Genomic DNA, 20,660 nt, shown 5'->3' on the forward strand with positions numbered 1-20,660 from the left:
TGGGGATGCAGCTCAGTGTAGAGTTGGCCTACCATGCATAAAGTCCTCCTGAGCAGTACCACATATACACATACACACACACACACACACACACAATTTCCCCACCCCCCAACAAAAAACAAACCCTGATTATATTAGAATCATTAAGGTTTAAATTTTTTTTAAGTTTTTTTCTTTTTGTTGTTGTAGATGGATAGCATGTCTTTATTTTATTTTTATGTGGTGCTGAGGATCGAACCCAGTGCCTCATACATGAGAGGCAAGTGCTCTGCCACTGAACTACAGCCCCAGCCTTGGTTTAAATTTCTTAGTTAAAATTCATACATTAAGGAAAACCAAGTTACTATGTAGCACCTAAATAACAATAGATATTAAATGACAACTGCCGCTTACCAAATAGAGAAGCCAAAATCTAATAAAATTTTAAATACATTTTCATTAAAAGATTCTAAAACCTCCCATTAAACAAAAAATTTTTAAAAGCATAGTTTAAAATCCAGCATATATATAATTGTCAGACTCTGATACAATCACTTTATAATATTCAATATCTAAATTATTCCTCTAATTCTAGTTGATACAGTCTTAATAATAATGAACTGGATTCTAAACACTGTGGCCCAGGGAAACATAATAACCATTTTCAGATTAAATTTGACTAACAAGTCAATTTTTATCTCATTTGGAATGAGCTACTAACTAAAAGATCAACTTAATACCTTGATCATTAGACATCAAAATCTAAAATGGGATCCTTACCTCTGGTATTATTGGGGTTGGTTTTTTCTTGTCCAAAACTTTTGGCTTTAAAATTACCTTCTCTACCTCCAACATTCCTATTGGCGTGTTTGGCTTAAATTTAATGTGATTCTTTTCAGCTGACAGCAGATCAATGGTGTAACTTGATGGATTTAAATGATACTGTGCACAGAGGAATATCAGCAAGTCCATCATTGGTTTGCTGCAAAACAAGAGAAATGCTGATCATAAGGGTCCGCAAAATAATTTCATTAACTGTTAGAGTTTTGAGAATTATTCTTCCTATGCACCTATCTTCAATAAATAAAATAATGCTACAATGTAGTATTTATGAAATCAGCTTAAAATTCTAACTATATTTTAGCAAATAAAATTATAATAGTTAAAATGTCCCAGGTAGCATTTAAGAGAACTTAGCTCCTAAGGTTGATTCAATAACTGCCTATAGGTTTTTGTCAAATTATTTTACAATATAAATTTTAGGAGGAGATGAGTCCTACTTACTCAAGAGCAGTCACTTAACTTAGTAGATACTTCTTGACAATTTTAGTTGGAATACTGGCAGTCTTTAGCTTTATAAATTGGCTATATCCCAAAGTTCTCATAAAATGAAGTATTTGAAATTACCACCATTTTGGTTTTGAAGAACAGATATTAAAGTATCTCTGAGGAAGCATACAAAATCCTAAAGAGTACAGATTTCTTAAATCACCAAAAATATTTAGTATTTCATAGGCTCTGCATCTTAATACAGATATTATGGTGCACCTGTCCTCATAGATCTAACTCTAGACCAAGTATCAGCCAACTACAACCTGCAGGTCAAAGTGGGCCCATAGTCTGTTTTTATAAATAAAGTTTTACTGGAACATAGCCACACCTGCTTGTTTATATAATGATTTGACCTGCTTTTATGTTACACTGTGCAGACTGAAATAGATGTCTAGTAGTTTTACTATCTGGCCCTTGAGAGAAAAAGTTTATGGGACCTATGTTAGACAATAAAAAAGTAATCAAGTAAATGCATGAGATCATTTGAAATACTGATTGAGTGTTAAATACTAATTAATGATAATATAGGATTTATTTCTGTAGGAACTTGGATATCCAACCTGAGATCTGGGGACACGTCTCAATATTTTGCTTCCCTTTCAAAATATGTCAACTTTTGACATAGACTTGTGTTTTCACTAAAACCATGAACAGAACAATGCGGTCTCTGGGCCTTTCTTAATTGTCAGCCCTAAGGAAAACAAACTAAAACAAAATCTTTTGTATCATGTGTTTTCCTCAAATGCCTGGCAATCCTTAACTGTTAGTTCACACTTAAGGCACTATCAAAAAAAAAAAAAAAAAAAAAAAAAAAGAATAAGGCACTACAATACTGTGTAAAACTCCTGTTTTCATGGAAAGAAGTATGGATTCAAGTATTTCACTTCAGGGTAATCTGGTTACAACCCCCCCCCCCCCCCCCACTGGGAAACAAAATGTCAGCAAAAATGATTTTCCTGTTTCCTGACTAGAGAGATAAGAACATAAATACTGCATTCAGGCATTTGGTAGGGAAAAGAGACTAGGAATCTCAGCATTCAGTGTGCCATATAAAACTTAGTACATCTGTTTTCACATAGCACCTCACCCTGCCTCCCCTAAAGGCAGTTCCCAGTTTGGGGTTTTTGTAATTTAGTGTTTTCAACAGAAGGAGTTTCCTGCAGAGGTGGGGAAGGGTCAACTAGTTGTTTATCTCCCTGTGATCTTGAGGTCAAACAACACTTTATATAAATTTCCAAACCATCCCCCATGTCCAGCCCCCATCACACCCCCCCTTTCTGTGGTTGTCACAAGTTCCTAACAATGACAATCTCTGTGGTAGGAAGAGGTGCATTTATTAATGGTGCCTCACTTTCCTCCTCCTCCCCCACATACAAATACCATACCACTACACACAAAGAATAAGTGAAAGACTAATGTCCTCAATACAAAGAATTGTCTGGAATATACTACAGTCCTCAGAATATATCTGCAATATGATTTGATGCTTGTGCAGTAATATTGAGGAGTTTTATGTCCTCAAGTTACACACTATGGAACTGTCTATACCTGCCCAGATTGTATTTTGGACAGTCTACTTTAAATTTCATCCACAGGGAGGTCAGCATACTGGCCTTATAAAAATGCATTTTTTGGTAATATAGTACTTTGAGATTAATTGATGCCACATACCAATTCTCAATGTAAAAATAATGCACTTTTATTAATAAAGTTAAGAAGGATTAGCTAATGTCTAGGTAAATATAGCTATAAAATAGTTACACTGGAGAATGTTCATTGTGAACCAAATGTACAATGATCTACTTAGCCTGTGTAAACAGTGATATGTGCATGTTATATTTTTTCTCTATATATGTGTCATTTAATAAATGAAAAAAAAAACTAAAGTTTACAACTCAAACACCTTTTACCCGCTAAATAGTCATTCAGAATCTCTGCCAGAAAATAAAAACAGGGCAAAAATATTAATTGCAATTGTTTTAGCCCTGTTTTAATACCATTTTTTATCTTTTTCTGATTATATCAACTTTTCAGGAAAAAAAAAATAGTTTCTATTTTCAAAAGGTAACAATTTAATACTTTACATAGATGTTGGGCATGCCTACTGCTATTTCTGTGATACATTATTTTTAATTTAATAACTATGGTATATAATTAGTCAAAAGTATTTAAATAATGTTCTATTCCCTTAGTCAAGTTGATTATCTTTACACACTATGCCAGACTTCATGGCAAAAAGGTAGTGCACACTGACATAAGACTATCATAATGTCTGAACTCAACAGTGCCTAAATGTTTAATAAAAATGCCTCACTGAAAGTTAACTGAAAAGCATAGGACATCTTTATGAGTGTACTCTCCCATGTTTTAATTCCAGGTTCAATTCTTTATGATAATTCCAGAAGCCAATTTTGTCTTGAAAATATTCCTATCCCCAAATACAACATACCAGAAAATTCTGCCACAGGTACAAATGCATATACAAATTTAATACTGCATGATAATGGTCTTTTAGATTTCTGGGGAAAGAACTGAATTTCTAATAGGTGGTAATGGGAAACTAACTAGTTATCTAAAATTTGGGTTTCTATCATTTCTTACACCAAATAAGCTCCAGGTAGAGTTTAGATATAAACATGAGGATATGCTCCAGGGGAAAGAGAGAAAAAAAAAAAAAAAAAAAAAGCGGAAAAAAAATCCACCTTTATGTAGTTTATGTTCTAGAGCAATGTGTCAAATAGAACTTTCTATAGTCATGGAAATGTTCTTATCTTTACAATCCAGTACAGTGGATCTGTTAGCTACTGGACTAACAAATTGAATTTCTAATTTCATTTAACTTAAAATTAATTTATAAGACACAGTAGTGAGTGGCTACCATACTGGACAGAGTAGTTTGTACTACACTGGTTCTCAAAATGTGGTCCGTGGACTAGCACATCTCTATGTGCTAGAAACACATAATTAATGCAGGTTCTTAAACCCCAGCCTGGACCAGGGAATCAGAACCTGTGGTGAGGCCCAGCAGCCCCTTCTGAGGCCCACTGCTGGCTACAAAACACGGATCCAAAGGTAAGAGAATAAAAACGTACAATAAATGTAGCAATCACATTGTGGTAAATAGAGAGATGAAAAATAAAAGGTTAGGGAATGTCCTCACTAAAAAAAATGGCTTTAGGAAAGAGACCTAAAGGGAATGGGATATCTGGGGGGACTGCACTTGCCAAGTCTGCCTGGAATGCTGAGACCCTATGGCAGGACTGTGCTCTATGGGATTAACATCAAAAACAAAAACCAGTGGGCTAGAGGAAAAACAGTGGGCATAAAATCAGAGTGCTAATCTTATAATGCTTAAAGGCCTTTCACAGGAAGACCTGAGATCTTACAGCGTGAGCTAAAAAGCCTGACAGAGTTCTGAGGAGTGATGTGATATGCTTTACCTTTAAAGGGATTATATTCTGAATTCTACGTTCAGAATAGCCCGGGGAAGCCGTTACATACAAAATCAGCCGTTACATACAAACTTGGTGGCTCAGACAAGTCAGAGTCTGCATATATTTTATACTGAGCTGGGGGATTAAAGCCAAGGTAGGAAGAGGACACTGAATTAGAAGGAGGACTGAGCCAGTGCAGAGGTCCTATTGCAGGGACATCATGAAGTGCCAGGGTTGCTGAAAGGGCCCAAGGGAATGCCTGAAACACAAACATGAAGAGCTTGCTGTATGTTACTCCTACTAACCGTTCCTTATGATGACCATACACCATGGCTAAGGCTGTTGTGACTTCAGGAGGGGTTAAGTCAAGAAGAGAAAGGAGACTTGAAAGGGCAATGACCTAACGATAAGAATTTAGCATAGGAAAAATACAAATAAATCAGAGCTAGTGGTGATCCCCAGAACAAAACTCTTGGGAACTTACAATAAGATCACAAAGGGGACTGGACCTTCCACAGCAAGTGGGATAAAGATTCAGACCAATCTTATCTAGACCTTCAGGACACAGTGAGCTTAAAATGCTATCTGGGATCCATCTGTACCTAGTTGTGAACTCCTCTACAGCAAGACCACATCTCAGCAATCTTTACTCCCAGCACCTAATACAATGTGAAGCATGCAGTAGGTTCAGGCTGTTGTAGGAAGGATTTATAGCCATCAGTGATTATTTTCTCATTAAGTCTGTTTGAACCTCAATGTTTAAGACACAGCAAACGATGTACAGCTGGGGTCTCTACAGCACCTGACATGAAAAATCGTAGCAGATGAAAGGAGATTCATAGGAACAAATACAAATAGGAAAACTTTTGTTTCTATTTATTAAGCAATTTGAGTAACAGAAGCTATGCCCTCTTCAAAGGTGGGAGAACAACATTGAGTAGGTCAAGACAATTTCTAAACACAATCTCAGACCACTTGAAAGCTAGAACTATTTAACTAGAGTTCTAGTGTAGGGCATTAGAACAGAAGAGTTGACCCTGACCAGAAGATTTTGAGGGTGGCAATTTCTGACTGTCTGGCTCTCCTATAAAAACACAACATTCTCTAAAGCAGGTCTGGCATTCATTGGCTGCAGGATTAACTAGTCACAAAGTGCACCCACAGAAAATGAAATAATCTCTTGAATAGAGTTGTTTAGAATTTTCTACCTGTATGCCAAGCTAATTCTGCCAAAGACAGTGCTTTTGGTCTGAGGATAATTACTCTGAGCAGAGGCACCAGATAGCAAACCTGAGGCAAATTATTAAAAGTAGGACTGTGTGAACTTGATCATCACTTCCTCAACTGTGTATCAGTCTCTTTCTTGTTCTAGTGCTTTGAATTGTGGTTCATTGCATTATTTAACAGATCTGTGTGGTATTAACTTTGTTTACCTCTTGCAAAATAATGATATCCTAGAAGGAATTTATTTTCAGACCTTCAAACCCCTTCTTTGAAATGAAGAAATCCCTATGAGATTTCCCATTCCTTTTAGAAATAAATTCTTTGTATTATGTTCATAGCTATTATCTCATTTGAGTTCACAATGGCTATGAAAGCTACTCACTTTATGAATTAACAAGTAAGGTTTGAGAGGTTACAGGACCAGCTTACACACAGCACATACAGAGAGTTCAGGGAGCAGTCGGAATTAGAATTTTCTGACTTCCCAATTCCAGTATTCCTTCAGCTATATATTTTAGCCCTTTGGTAACTCAAGTAGTGCCCATCAGGACAGGAGATAGGGTTTGGAATAGGATATCTGCTGCAATTTTACTTTACAGATTAATGACTTCACGAAATTATTCCTAAGTCCTTTGTGACCCTTTCTGGATTCATGACACATAGCAGTGGAAATCTTGTCCTAGTTTTGTTACCTAAGGGTTAGGATAAGACTTCTATTTCTGTGTTTTAAAGATCTAACTGGAAGTCAAAAAAATATATATCCTGGTTCAATAAAAAGCTTTTGAGAACAGGAAGGCATGCAAAAACTACCTCAGTGAATTTACAAACACTGCAGTGCTTAAACAAGGTCATTTACCAGTAGGCTAGCTCTGCAACTTATCATCCTAGCTAGGACACCTGCAAGAGAAAGGGGGTGCTATTAGTAACAACCCTGAGATACCAGGGGCCAAAGGGCACTGTCCTAGGAACAGGGGGGTACATAATAAGGACTTATTGCAAAGAGATGGATTTCAAGCATCTGATAAGTATCTCTGAATAAAATTATTTTTTTACTATGATTCTTTTAAATCTTTCCCAATATCTAGCAATGTATGAGTCTAACTCCCTTATAAATGAATACCAAAAACCCAATCAGACTTACAAACAATAGTATGGACACAGTCAAATAATCCTCCTCCACTGTTGCCGATGTTGAGCCATGTCTTCTCAACCCACCTGGTTCAACACAAAGCTGTTCTCCCTACCTCTCCATGAGAACAAGAAATGAAGTGAAACCAATAAAAAAGCACACTACTCCCAAAGTTGATAACACTTATTAAACTATGCTGCAGGGAATATTGTAAAGAAATTAACACAAACAATTAAAATTAAGATGATAGATCAGGTCATTACTAAACTGATTTAAAAAAAAAAAACTCATATCTAATACTAAACACAGACTATTACTACAAGTGAAAAAAAAAAAAAAATCTTCAAAAGTCACCACTTTACCCTGAACTCTACCTGGTCATTTATCTTGAATTTTATATTCAGAGATAATTATAAATAATTATCTTCATAAAAACTTCAAGAACTTACCTACTAAACATACATACACACCCCTTATAAAAACAAAAATACTACAAATACATCTCATGGCAATAGGGGCAATTTGAATACAAAGGATGAAATGTTATTGATGCGAAAATTGTGAATCATTAACTGAAGAAAAGGTCATAAAATAGATTGCACAATATAATGCCACACTGGTGTAAAAAACCCAACTGTGTGTATACAGGTGTGTGTACATATGTGTACATCAATAAAAGATTACATACAACAAAGGTAATAGTTGTAATCTGCCTGCTTAATAATGACATCATGCTTTTAATTTGGAGGGGGCTTACCTGTATTTCCCAACTTCCTAAAATGTCCAACTATTGCATTTTTGATCATAAAAAATTAAAAACTAAAATTAAAAGGAGTCATTGTTATGAGGTATATGTGCTAGGAAAAGGAAGGGAAGGGAAGAGGATAGCCCTGCTGGGAACAGCATTCAGAGAACATTTTATGGCTCCGCTGCTACCTTCTCAAGCCAGCAGAGCAGTCACCCAACAGAGGCTTCAGGGCTGTGGGGACAGCTGGGCAAAACAGTGCCTAATTACAGCATTTTTCAATCCCACCAATTAAAAATGCAAGCAGTGCTCTTATGCTTAAATACTTTGTTAAAATTCTGAATTTCCTTTTCAGCAGCAATAACTGCATGAGACTTTAACCCAAAATTAAGTATTCTTGTAGCCATAAACAGAATTTTGCCATACTATAGACTTTTCTGTTTTTAAAAATTAACCTGTTATAGATATGTATTTACCACATATCTGACATCATTTGACACTTTTTGATAAATGGTCCAACTTTTTCAACTCTTCCAAGTTCCATGCTGCTGCTTTCATTACTGCTTTGTTCTGTTTTAACAAAAAGGCCCATCAATGAATGATCCAGTAGGGATTTTCTTGTCATTTTTAGTAGTCTACCTGTTGCCAATAGGTGGCGTTATACTCCAGATAAAATGCTCCTGAGTTCCACAGCTGACCTACTCAGTACCTGTCAAACTGCTGTTAGTACTGAACCTATAAATCAGGGTACCTACCATCCATGTACAATATGTCTCCGGGTCATTTTACAAGAAGAGCTCAGAGAGGTCAGGTGACTTGTTTGAGATCACACAGAAAGTCATGAAGCAAACTATAAAAGTTAAAACTTGAAGTTTCAAGTTCTATTTTCTTATGTTTTCATTTATGACATCCTCAATTTTGCTTAAACCAAAACAAAACAAACTCCTATTTATAATGAAAGAAAAATATCCATATCCTCCTCTTTTATAAGTGTTTTTTATTTATTATTTATTTATTTAGCTGCCTTTTTTTTTTTTGCGGTGCTGGGTATTGAACCCAGGGCCTTCTGCTTGCAAGGCAAGCACTTTTACCAACTGAGCTATCTCCCCAGCCCTGCTGCTTCTTCTTGTATGCTAGTTTAGCCATGAATGCTCTCCCTATAGGCTAAAAAAGATTAATGTCAACTTTTTAGTCAAATTTTTCCAAACTCAACAATTTGCTTTAAAAGTATATTCCAGAGGAAAAATGAAGTAAAACTTATTCAGTGAGTTAATAATTCCATACGAAGTAGACACATAACTATGAGGATCTAGAATGATATAGAAGTACCCACATATTCCCTTATTTTATATAGTGTCTATAGTAGTTTAGACTGTGAGCTACTTTTTGCTAAAAATTAACTTTTCCCAAGCACTAGCAGAAATTTGAGGAGGAGAGCCTCTAGGTAATTTGTCCACAACAGTCATATTCTTTAACATTCATTTTTAATAAAGCAAAGAGCTACATTGGTGAAAATGGTAATTCCCAGTATGTATGTATACACACATGCATGCATGCACACACACACACACACCTTATACTAAAGTTTTATATATAAATAAAATGCTTTAACCTCTCCTTCCTTCAGTCATCCATGACATCCGGAGACACAGCAATACCCAAGCATTTGCAACCCAACACTGTAGCTGACATCAATGTGAGAGCAGGATCACAAAAGCAAGATGGCAGAGAGGGTGACTTCTAGACTCTTGTTGCAAATGTTGTTAAGCCAGCAGAAGGCTACCAACCTAATTCATGATAAGAAGCTTTTAGTTTCCCCTAAGTGTTGTCTATTACTACCTCCAACCTTATTGTGTTCCCTAATCTGAGTAAACTTCTGGTGAAAATCTAGGTACAACCCAGGGCGTTCTTCTGAAGATAAGGCTGTGTACTCACATTTCCTCACATGGAACATTCTGAATGTACCTCTGCATGAAACATACAAGAAACCAAGGGGAATGTTCTCAAAAATTTCCTTAAGAATTCATTTTTTGGGAAAAAAAATTCTGAAAAGGGATCAAAATATATGTTTTAAATATTCTAAATACATATTTCAACCTAATATTGATACTATTTTCACAGCAAGTACAGAATCAATATCACCAAAATAAATATAACATATGAGGAACATTTAGACAAATTCAGAAAAGTTGGTCTCAAAAATTTTATGAGGCCCCTCAGTCTCCGATCTAAAAAGCCCTCATGCATTTAAATTTGTTTAAAATTACCTTCCCTAGTCCAAAGTATTTTCTTATTCTGTAGATATTTTTCTATTTCTTTTATGGTAAAAAGTCATTAAGAAAATTATCTTTATCATTATGAGTCTTCACATTAGCTAACATTTTTCAACAATAGAATGTGTGTCTCTATCTGAACATTTTTTCTTGTTCTTACTGTTATGTACTCCTTTCAACAATAGATCAGCAGTAGCTGCAACTTTCAAAATGGCCCTACTCATGTTCTTAAAATCTCCCAAATCACACCCCCTAATCCAGCAAATTACACTCTTGTGATATCCCAAATTGCATTCTACAACATCTAGACTCACATTCCTAAATATATCTCAGAATCATATTCCGGAGATATTCAGAATCACACATGGCTTTAAACCTGAACACTTAATATAGAAAACTACTCACTGAATCTTCCTAGGTGGAACCGAGTTCCTAAATCAAACCCCATAGTAAATATGCTGATGTCAACTGAATTCTACCCCCAGAAAAACTCCTCAGACCTAAACAAAATTTTTTAAATGGAGGATGGAGGAACTTTAGATTATATAGAAGGAAATGAGAAGGAGGGGGTATGAAAAATTGTGGAATGAGACAGACATCATTACCCTATGTACATGTATGTACATGTATGTATGTATGATTACATGAATGGTATGAATCTACATGGTGCACAACCATAGGAATGAAATGATGTACCCCATTTGTGTACAATGAATCAAAATGCAGTCTGTAAAAAAAATCAAAAAATAAGTAATTTTTAAAAATTTAAATTAAAAAAAAAATGGGCATTCCAATTCTGGGCAAACCTACCTCATTCTCTACCTGGAGAAAATATCTTTCTTTATAAAATTCTGGGAAAGCAACTTGGGTCCATTCCACATACCTCACCAAAGCACACCATTTAAGTTGCTACCTCTATGTATGCATGAAGATTTTGGGGGAGAACATTTATTCTAATGAATTTATTAAGTGCCTTGTACATAGTAAGGAACTGTGCTAAGCATTATAAAGAAAAGGAATGATATCTTCTCATGGCCCATGTGATTTACTTAAGAAGAAAATGCACACATAGGACAGTATATGAGAACCCTAATATTGAATCAGAAGAATCTGGAAACCAGAGATAAAAATCCATTCTGAAGACATCAGGGAACCTTCATATAAAGTGTCATTTGAGCTATATAAGCGGACTGGAGAAAATAAGTGTGGTAAGTTCCACCGGGGAGGGGCAGGGGAATGTTCATAAAAGTACAGAGATGAAAATAGGAGAGTACCATAGAAGAACAAAGAATCACGTGGCAAAGCTTAAGCTACACAAAGGAGAGTAGTGAAGGAAAAGCCTACGTAATGTTAGAGGAGAAGAAAATCACATGTCCCAATCACCACACTTGGTAGATTAGACTTCCTTATTTTGGTATCGAATTGCTGTCCCTTGCAGTCTTTAATCAAAAGTAGTGCCACAAACTAAGAGGTTCTTTAAGTCAGATTAATCTGTGGGTGCCTGTAAATGGAACAATCCCAGGTGAAGGAAAGCAATTCCCAACAGAAAATAGAGGAAGGCAGGCCACAGATGTAGCTCAGTGGTAGAGCGCTTGCTTAGCATGCATGAGGCCCTGGGTTTGATCCGCATCAACACACACACACACACACACACACACACACACACACACACACACACACACAGGGAAATCAACATGTGCCAAACACTGATAGTATTTCATTTAATCCTATCAATATATGATGTCTTTTTTAATCCTAACAATTCAGGTATAATACATCTGTGCAGATAAGAAAACTGCAGCAATTCAACAATTGGTGACCCAGAAATACAAAGGTGATTGATGGAAGATTACTCAAGTGTAAGGACTTAAGAGGCAAATATGCTGCAAGGGCAAGAAAAGGGTGAGAAGAGTCTAGGATCCTGGTAAGTGCAAATGCAGAAGAAATGCCTGCTGCAGAACCTGTCAGACATGAAGAAAATCTGGATATGAAGAAAAGGCAGCTACGTAAAGAACTGTCATAATTTAGGCTTAAAAGGAGAGTGAAGAGCAAACAGGAAGCAGAGAACCTACAGGTTAAAACAGTTAGGAAGGAACCTAGCATCTCAGTAATGGGAGAGTTTTAAAGTGATGGGATGCCACCATCCCCTGGCAGACAGGGCAAGTTGACCACAGATGGAGGTTCCCAGAGTTAAGGGCAGCTTAAGGAAAAGCCTAGGATAACTGTGGATGGGCAGCAGGATAGAGGGGGAAACCATGATTCTGATATTGAAGTCACTGAGCTTAAAAAAATCTAAAGATCTCAGAAACTAGTTGATAAAAATGAGAAAAGACAGTAATATAAAGAGATGACTGGTACACCCAAGGAAAAATTTGGCGGCTCATTGGTAAGGAAAGCAGTGTTACCTGGAAGTGGCAGAACTAGGAAAAATGCTTCTTTTAGTTTTTAAACTTACTTTGAATTCAGGGGAAAATAACTGGAATTGCCTTTATTATGCTCAGTTACATTCATTCTTATTATTGCTTTAAAACCAAAGTAATAACATATTCTCAATAATTGAGATAATGGTCATTGTCTCCACCTTCCAAGTTGCTTTCCTCACCAAGAAACCAAAGAACAGATGCAGGGAGGAGCCCACCATGGGCATTCACAGGTCTTACAACCTTGCAAATAGGGTTTCATGTATGAGCTATAGTCCTGCTTCCACTACAAACAATGGCAGAATACATCTTACTCAGATTTAATTAACAGTGTTTTATTTGAAGCTGAACTACTATATTTTCATCAATTAATTTGTACAGTTTCATACAACTTTAATAAATCTTAAAATAAGGTTATTTTGAATGAGTTTTCTGGACAAAACCAGAAAATAAGAATGCAATACTCAATTTATTGCTTACTTATTCTTTTGTTTCCCATATATTTGTAGATACCTAGATATATTCATCTCACACTTCTACTAAGGTCAATACAATTTTCATTCTAAAAAGTACTTGTGGATACAATGGGAAACTAAAGATAAAAGGTGGAACAAGATCAAGGATACAGCTCATTTATGTAAGTTTCCACTTCATAATGAAATGGAAAATTACACCTGGCTTTGTTCCATTTTTCCAACATTTATGCAGGTATTTAAAGCTATCAGTCCCATAAATCACCTCTTTGCTTCTTGCTGGCTTAAAACTTGATTTTGCATTTCTACTTAATTCACAGTTTTTAACTAATTAAATTAAATCAAAAATCCTAATTTTACAGATATACTGGCCTTTTTCCATAAATGATTACGTTTTTTAATAATAGCAATATCTACAAAATCAAGACAGCAGCCTAAAGTGGAAAAGCACAATTTGGGGGGGGAGGGAGGAAAAGGTCTTCTTTCAAATCACTGACTTTGGAAGCTTAACTTACAAAATCAGTCTTAAGTGATGACCATTTCTCTAGGAAAGGATTCTTTATAAAAACTTACTGAATAAATAACAAGTTATAATTCTAAATTCTAAAAGTCACTCGACTGAGCTGGAATTCACAGCATTAATATTAAAACATTGGCAAAAAAATTTTGTTACCCGTTAGTATTTACTTTGTTAAAGAAAAATGATAACTGAATGAAGGAAGTATTTCATCAAAGAAAAAAAATCAAGATATATTTCACAGCCAGGTATGGTGGTGCATACCTGTAATCCCAGCTACTAAGGAGGCTGAAGCAGAAGGATCACAAGTTCAAGGCCAGCCTCAGCAACTTATCAAGACCCTCAGAAACTTATCAAGACTCTGACTCCAAAAACTATAATAATAATAAAAAGGGCTGGGGACGTGGCTCAGTGGTAAAGAACCCCTGGGTTTAATCCCCAGTACCAATATTTAAAAAAAAAAAAAGTCGTAGTACTTCAATTTATCCAGCATACCTGCCATGCACAGTAGTAGATTTGATAATATCCCCAGGTAGAACCACCAATAGTTCAATGTCTTTATCTATCATGTTTTCTTTCTGTTCAATGATGAACGAAGCAGAGTCCACTGAATTCTCAGCTGAAGAGGGATCCATGTATTTGATCTCTGCTGGAGGAAGTGGTGCCTTAGCTTTTGGTTTCCTCCTAAAATATAAATAAAACAGAAAATATGATATATAATAAAAAGTAACTTTCTAGCATAATCTGATTTTATAAAAATCCAAAATGTGTACACAGATTTTTCACATAAACACACCAACATGTTAACCATTAATGTTAAGGGATTGGTGAATGAAGGGAATTTTCTTTTCCCCAAAAAACATGATCTATCTTATATCTGCCTCCATTCCATTCAGTACAAACATTATTGCATACTAAGAAAATAATGATTTCCTTGAATGAGATTATAGAGATGGACTGACAGACATATAAAAATTATCATAAAGTTTGGTGGCTGACTTACAATAGGTATGCAGATGTACAGCTGAAGGTCATGGGAAGAGAACTTGATTTTCCTAGCAAATCAGAATATTTTATAGATGGGAAACATAAGCTGGATTTGGGGGGACCAATCGAAACACATAGGAAAGATTGAAATAACTGACATTTCAAAAAGAGGAAAGCAAATGGAGCCATAAAGAAAAATGGTACTTCTTTAGAATTGAAGAGTTTGGTAAAATTCCACAGAAAAATCAAAGGCAATGAGGAATCAATGAATCAACTGAAAAAACTTATAACTCAGAGAATTTGGTGAGGTAGCTTGGTAAAGAGTCAGTATATTAAAGTCAATAGCCTATATTGGATGATTTATGTTGATTATTATGTTTAGATTTGAATAATCAACCCAGATTTTTAAAATTTTCACTGTATCTTTGGTTTGGTATAGGGAAAATAGAAGTTTTTGTTAATTGCTTCAAAGCATCTAACCTCAACATCGAAGGGGGAGCATTTAAAAGATTTTTCTGTACTCCATAATAAGTAATAGTCTTTTATGTCAATGGAGCCAATAAAGAAAAGTTAATAGGAAAGTATGATAAAAGAAAAACTCCTTTTATAACAGCACCAAAAATGAATTTTAAAAGACTCGCCAAGTCTTCCCACCTAGTAAATCAAATTCCTTTCAGTTTCCTGGTACCAAATATCCTCTTTGTCACAAAATACAACCAATCCCTAAAAATTCGGCCAGCTCTGTAACATAAACCCAGGATCCTCCACAACCATCCCCCTGTGTTGCTCTTTCTGGTCTCCAATTGGAAAGTCTTCCTCATCCTCTCCACCTTCACGTAATTATCTGGGACGGAGTCACATTCCTGAAGCAGTCACCCACATGACTGCACACTACAATGAACTCTGACTCACGGTGCTGACGTTCTGTGGGTTGGTGTCTTACGTACAAAAGTACTTGGAGTCTGTGAAGAAAACCCATCTCTAATCACTAGTGATAAGCCTACTACAAAAAAGGGGAAACAAAGCACTGGTTGAAATATCATTTACATCAGACTTCTATTAAGAACATTAATTTTACCTATTATGATCTCAATTAATAAAGATTTGTCACACCTTTGGCACTGAAAACTGGAAAGTACCTGAGAATGAGAATGAGATCCTTTCATGACGAATTAGTAATTCACTAGGGAAGATGCAAAAGGAGCAAAGCAAAAGACAAGTGTCTTGAAACAGAGGGGTGACTGAAGATCCAGGGCAGAAATAGCCAGATGAAACTCGCCCTGTGGGGTCAGGAGGCAGGGGTCCATGTGTGCTTTGAGGAAGAGAGACTTGGCTCTTGAAAAAAAAAAAAAAAAAAAAAAAAAGAACTTGGATAGGCAGAGCCTAGAGGATCAACCACAGGCTCTCAACTGTGACCCATTCACGTTCAAACTGGGTGTTGACCTTATTTGCATCCTCCGTAGTCTAATCTAATGAAAAGAATTAGATTTGGTCTGAATCCCAAGAAGCTTTAAGCTTCTAATTTAGGTGGCCTTTTATTCACCAGGAACATCTTTTAAATACTTTTCTCTACTCATCTCTCCCAGTATTCCCAATGTTTTACTTAGATGCTTTGAAGCAATAACAAAATTAAATTAAATGCCACTATTAGAAATAGGTAGTCAGTTGTGAATAGGCACACAGGAAAAAGAAAAGAAGATGAGAAGAGCAACTGAAAACCACAGGGAGTCCTATGAAGTCTTATCTGACAGATAAGCACCTGAAAGATGAGGGCTTGGTATGTTGAAACCTCCCACTGGGTGGAGCACTGTGTATACCTGTTATCCCAGCAATTTGGGAGACTGAGGCAAGAGGATGGAAAGTTTGAGGTCAGCCTCAACAATTGACCCAGTCCATAGCAATTTACTAAGACCCTGTGCCAAATAAAAACTGAAAAGGGCTGAGGAGATAGCTTAGTGGTAAAGTACCCCTGGGTTTAATCCCCAATGCCAGAAAAACAAAAAACAACTCCCCACTTCTTTATATCTCCTTAAGATAAACTGTTTCAAGATCATGTCATACCCTACCAGGTGGGCTAGACCCTCCCTCCACCCAGGAAACTATCACTGGCAACTAAAATATCAAGACCCTCACAAAGAAAGCTTGCTGAGGGCTATTTAAATAGTAACAAATAGGTTAAGGGGGCAGGAAATTGAGACAAAACCAGGGGGACTCAATTTCCTTAAGATCTCCAACTCTGAGCACCGCACCATCCTCTCTTGGAGGTGGTCCATCCAGTTCCCATGTGGTCAGCCAGAAGTCAAGAGGTGGAGCCGGGCAGCACTCTCTGGAAACTAGAGGAAAAGAGGAGTTCTTGTCCCTCTCCTGAGAGGACACACTTCCCATCCTTTCTCATAAACATATGCCTGTTACTTTGTGCAACATGTCTGAAATATTTCTGGCATGATTACAAGAATTGGGTTTGAAGAGGGGATCTCCAGGGCTGTATCGATTTTTCTGCAGGCCCCTGCTCTTTAACCATTATCATGAGAATTAAGGTTACAATTTTACATATCCAACGACATTTTAAAAATTCCAAAACCTCATTTAACTCAGAATTTTTACTGGCGCCCCATTACTATTATTGGTCTTTTATCATTTTGATTTACACAGTACTTCAAAATCTAGTGTACACTGTGATCGTCACAATATTACTGCATATCCTTCAAACAGAGGGAACGAGAGAGAAGTTCAAGAAAATGCAATTACAGGGCTGGGAATATAGCTCAGCTGGAAGAGTGCTTGCCTTGCAAGCACAAGACCCTGAGTTCGATCCCCAGTACCAAAAAAAAAAAAAAAAAAAAAAGAAAACAGAATCATAATATCTCTTCTGTTTTTGTTTTTAAAAAGGTAAAACTTTACCTGAAACACCGTTATGTCCTTATAGAGTCACTCAGAATTAGTATACAAAATGCAGCTTCAATGTAAAAGACAAAAATATGAAAAACTGAATTATGTCTTAAAATAATAGCTTTGTTTGTTTTCAGTACTGGGGACTGAACCCCAGGGTGCTCTGCCACTGAGCTGCATACCCTTCCTTTTCAGTTTTTGGGACAGGGTCTTGCTCAGTTGCTCAGGGCCACTAAGTTGCTGGGCTGGCCTGGAACTTTTGATCCTCCTACCTCAGCCTCCTGAGTCACTGGGACTCATGCACCACCTCAGGACTGCCAAACCAATAACCTTTTAAGTATTATGGTGTAAGAACCAAAAAGAAATTCAACATCCACCCTCTGTCAGTACAGAAGGCCATCAAACAAGATTCACGGTGGTCAGTGTTGATGAGGCAGTCCTTCAAAACAACCAGCAATGTTTTATGGCCCCTAAACTATACATTTCAACTCGAAGATGGAGACCAATTTCTCAAAATCTGTTTATCTGGGTATAATTAAGTAACAAAAGATTTAAAGTTTGCTTCTAGGTGGGCCTAACACTGTACTCCTGAGGGAGTTCATTTAAGAACAACAAAGCTTCCTTTAAGAAGGAGGAAGCTCCCTTTTCTTAATGAGTCACTTTTCAAATCTGAGTCACGTTATGTGACTCAACTGTTTCTCTTGTCAAGGTCAACATGACCTGTGTGAGTCTCAAAAATCACAAAATTGTCTTTGTCGTCTCAGTCCCATGGAACACCATTTCACAACTGCCTGAGCCCTCTGCTCGGGATTCTTCCCTGGCTCTCCATGTGACAGTACAGTCTGTCTGTACTCCTCACTGCCACTCCTCATTCTCTACTACTTTCGTTTCCTCTTCCTTGACTACTCAAGGCTGGAGCACCCTGGGGCCCATTCTCTGTCTCTTTTTATTCCTTTTCCATCCCCCTCCAGGTGACTTCATCAAGTTCGGTGGCTTCAGATATCATCTATGTGCTGATGGCTCTCAAATTCACACTTCCAACTCTGACCTGTTTATGGAGCTCTGACACACATGCCCCAAAATCTCATGGTCACCTCTATTTGAAGATCCCATGGGTATCTCAAACTTTATATAACCAAAACCCTTGATTCTTCTATCTTCCAGCCTCATTTGCACATAAACAGGCCTCATCAATTCCCTTGCTCTGCACCTGAGTAACTCAGGTAAAACTCTTGGGCATATATTGATTCCTCTTAGTCCCTGATCTCCTACTTCTAATCCATTACCAGATCTCTTAGGCTCTTACCTCTAAGGCATTTCCTGACCTGTATACTTTTCACTGGATTCTCTGTTACCACCTTGGCGATTAAGCCATTATCTCTTGTCTGAACTGTTCCAATCGTTTTCTTCTATCTCTTGAAATTCAGTCCTCTGTTGTAGAGTGATTTTCTAATATGTAAATCAGATCACATCCTATCTCTTATCCTTCACCAGCCTTCCAATCCATTGATAATACATCCCAAATCTATGAGTTTAGGAGGTCCCAGATGACCTGTCCATGTGGTTTTGGTGCAGCAGAGAGTTTCTATAACCTTCAAAAAGCAAATTCTTAGCCCCTACCCCAGACCTACACAATCAGAAGCACAGGGGAGGGACTCTGCCATATTTGACAATTCTTCAAATGACTGATGCATGCTAAAATCTGAGAACCACTGAGCTTGCCTCTGTCAACCTCTGAGCTCTCCACTTACTACTTCTGGTTTTAATTCCATCTGTAATTCACATTAGCATTCTTCCCCTGCCTAAAGCATTAGCTCTTTCTAGCCCCAAGTGCATTTTTGTTTGTTTGTTTTTGTGGTGCTGGGGACTGAACCCAGGGCCTTGTGCTTACAAGGCAAGCACTCTACCAACTGAGCTATCTCCCCAGCCCCCTAAATGCTTTTAACTGTAGAACTTCAAACTACCTGCACCTTGAGTTCAAACTTTAGATAACTGTTTCCTCCTCGTGAGGTACTTTGTAACCACTCAATCCCACCCATCACACCACCATTTTGTTCTCATCACATTATCAGGATCTGAATTCATTTTATTCATTCTTTCATGTTAGAATGAAAATTCAGTGAAGGCTGGGACCTGGCCTGTCTCTGCTAGCACTCAGAAATTTAACTGACACAAGAGCGGGTGCCCGGTATTTGTTTTGTTGATTTAGATTAGGAAAGGTTAGGGAAGCAGGGTTGTATTCCTTCCATGACTTTATGGGAGAACACTTGATGGGTCGCTGAGAGTCACAATATTCTGTAGTACACTGTGAGCAGCCAAAAGTATAAGAAGTCATTCAAGGCCCAAAGAAACACATAGATAAAAGTCCTCAGGAAGCTCCTACTTCCTCTGCTTCTATTGCCTCCTTGAGGAAAAGAGGTTAGGGGATTAAACTGGGACTGACAAATTCCAGAGTAGAAAGTAACCTTCTCTCATTCTGCCCAGGTTTTCAGTAACTTGTATGACGTCACATAACCTATCCATGGGTCAGGACACAAATGTTGTTGCTTTCACTTCCCATGACCAACAAGGATCATTACTGATATCAGGAAAAAATAGCCTAATTTTGTGTTAGCCTTTCACATTTAAAAGTGGAACTCATCTTTCAGTTACATTTGGCATAATGTACCAAACAGTGTATACTTTGTATCAAAGCAAATGCTTATCCAGTGCTAGTGTCTTTAAGTCCCCAAAGTAACCTCTCATAAGGACAGGAGGAGGGAAAGTAGTTTTAGCAAATATCACGAACTGTTAGCCCTTGGGTGTTGAGTCCGTTAGAAATCGTGCTAGCCAGGAGTGGTGGCGTATGCACCTGAGCAGTTCTAGCTGCTCAGGAAACTGAGGCAGGAGAACCAGTAGGACCCGACACACAAGTTTGGACCAGCCTGGGCAGCAGGCTGGTCTGCCAAGAAGGAAAGAAGGAAGGAAAGTGTTTTCACACGTACTAACTCATCCTTGCATCACTAAAGGAAGTACTACCATCTTCATGTTCCAAGTGAAGGACCCAATGTAGAGAGAGGCCAAGGAATTGACCTAGGGTGATATAGCTCAGAAGCAGAGGAGCTGAGACTTAAACCCAAGTTGTCTGCCTTGAAAGCTGTTGCTCTTAATGATACTATATCATTCCTTTGGGAACTAAAACCTTCATATAAAGTAAAAACAAAAAATGAGCAATGACCACGTTGAAGAGAAAAAAAATGCAGTTATTGAATATCTATT

At 37.2% G+C, this 20,660-nt stretch overlaps 1 protein-coding gene across 9 annotated transcripts in view; it reads right to left on the minus strand.

Annotated features, from left to right (window-relative positions):
• Positions 1-20,660, minus strand: part of COBLL1 (cordon-bleu WH2 repeat protein like 1) — a 162,106-nt gene that overhangs the window by 49,681 nt on the left and 91,765 nt on the right. For all 9 annotated transcript variants that reach the window (XM_079134405.1, XM_079134404.1, XM_079134403.1 and 6 more), the window contains 2 exons: positions 14,022-14,210; positions 760-961 (listed from right to left, as the gene is read on the minus strand). In XM_079134405.1, the coding sequence (XP_078990531.1) occupies positions 760-961; positions 14,022-14,210 (391 nt within the window). The remainder of the gene's footprint in view (positions 1-759; positions 962-14,021; positions 14,211-20,660) is intronic.

Source organism: Sciurus vulgaris (assembly GCF_902686455.1).
Source record: "Sciurus vulgaris genome assembly, chromosome: 3".
NCBI lineage: Eukaryota > Metazoa > Chordata > Mammalia > Rodentia > Sciuridae > Sciurus > Sciurus vulgaris.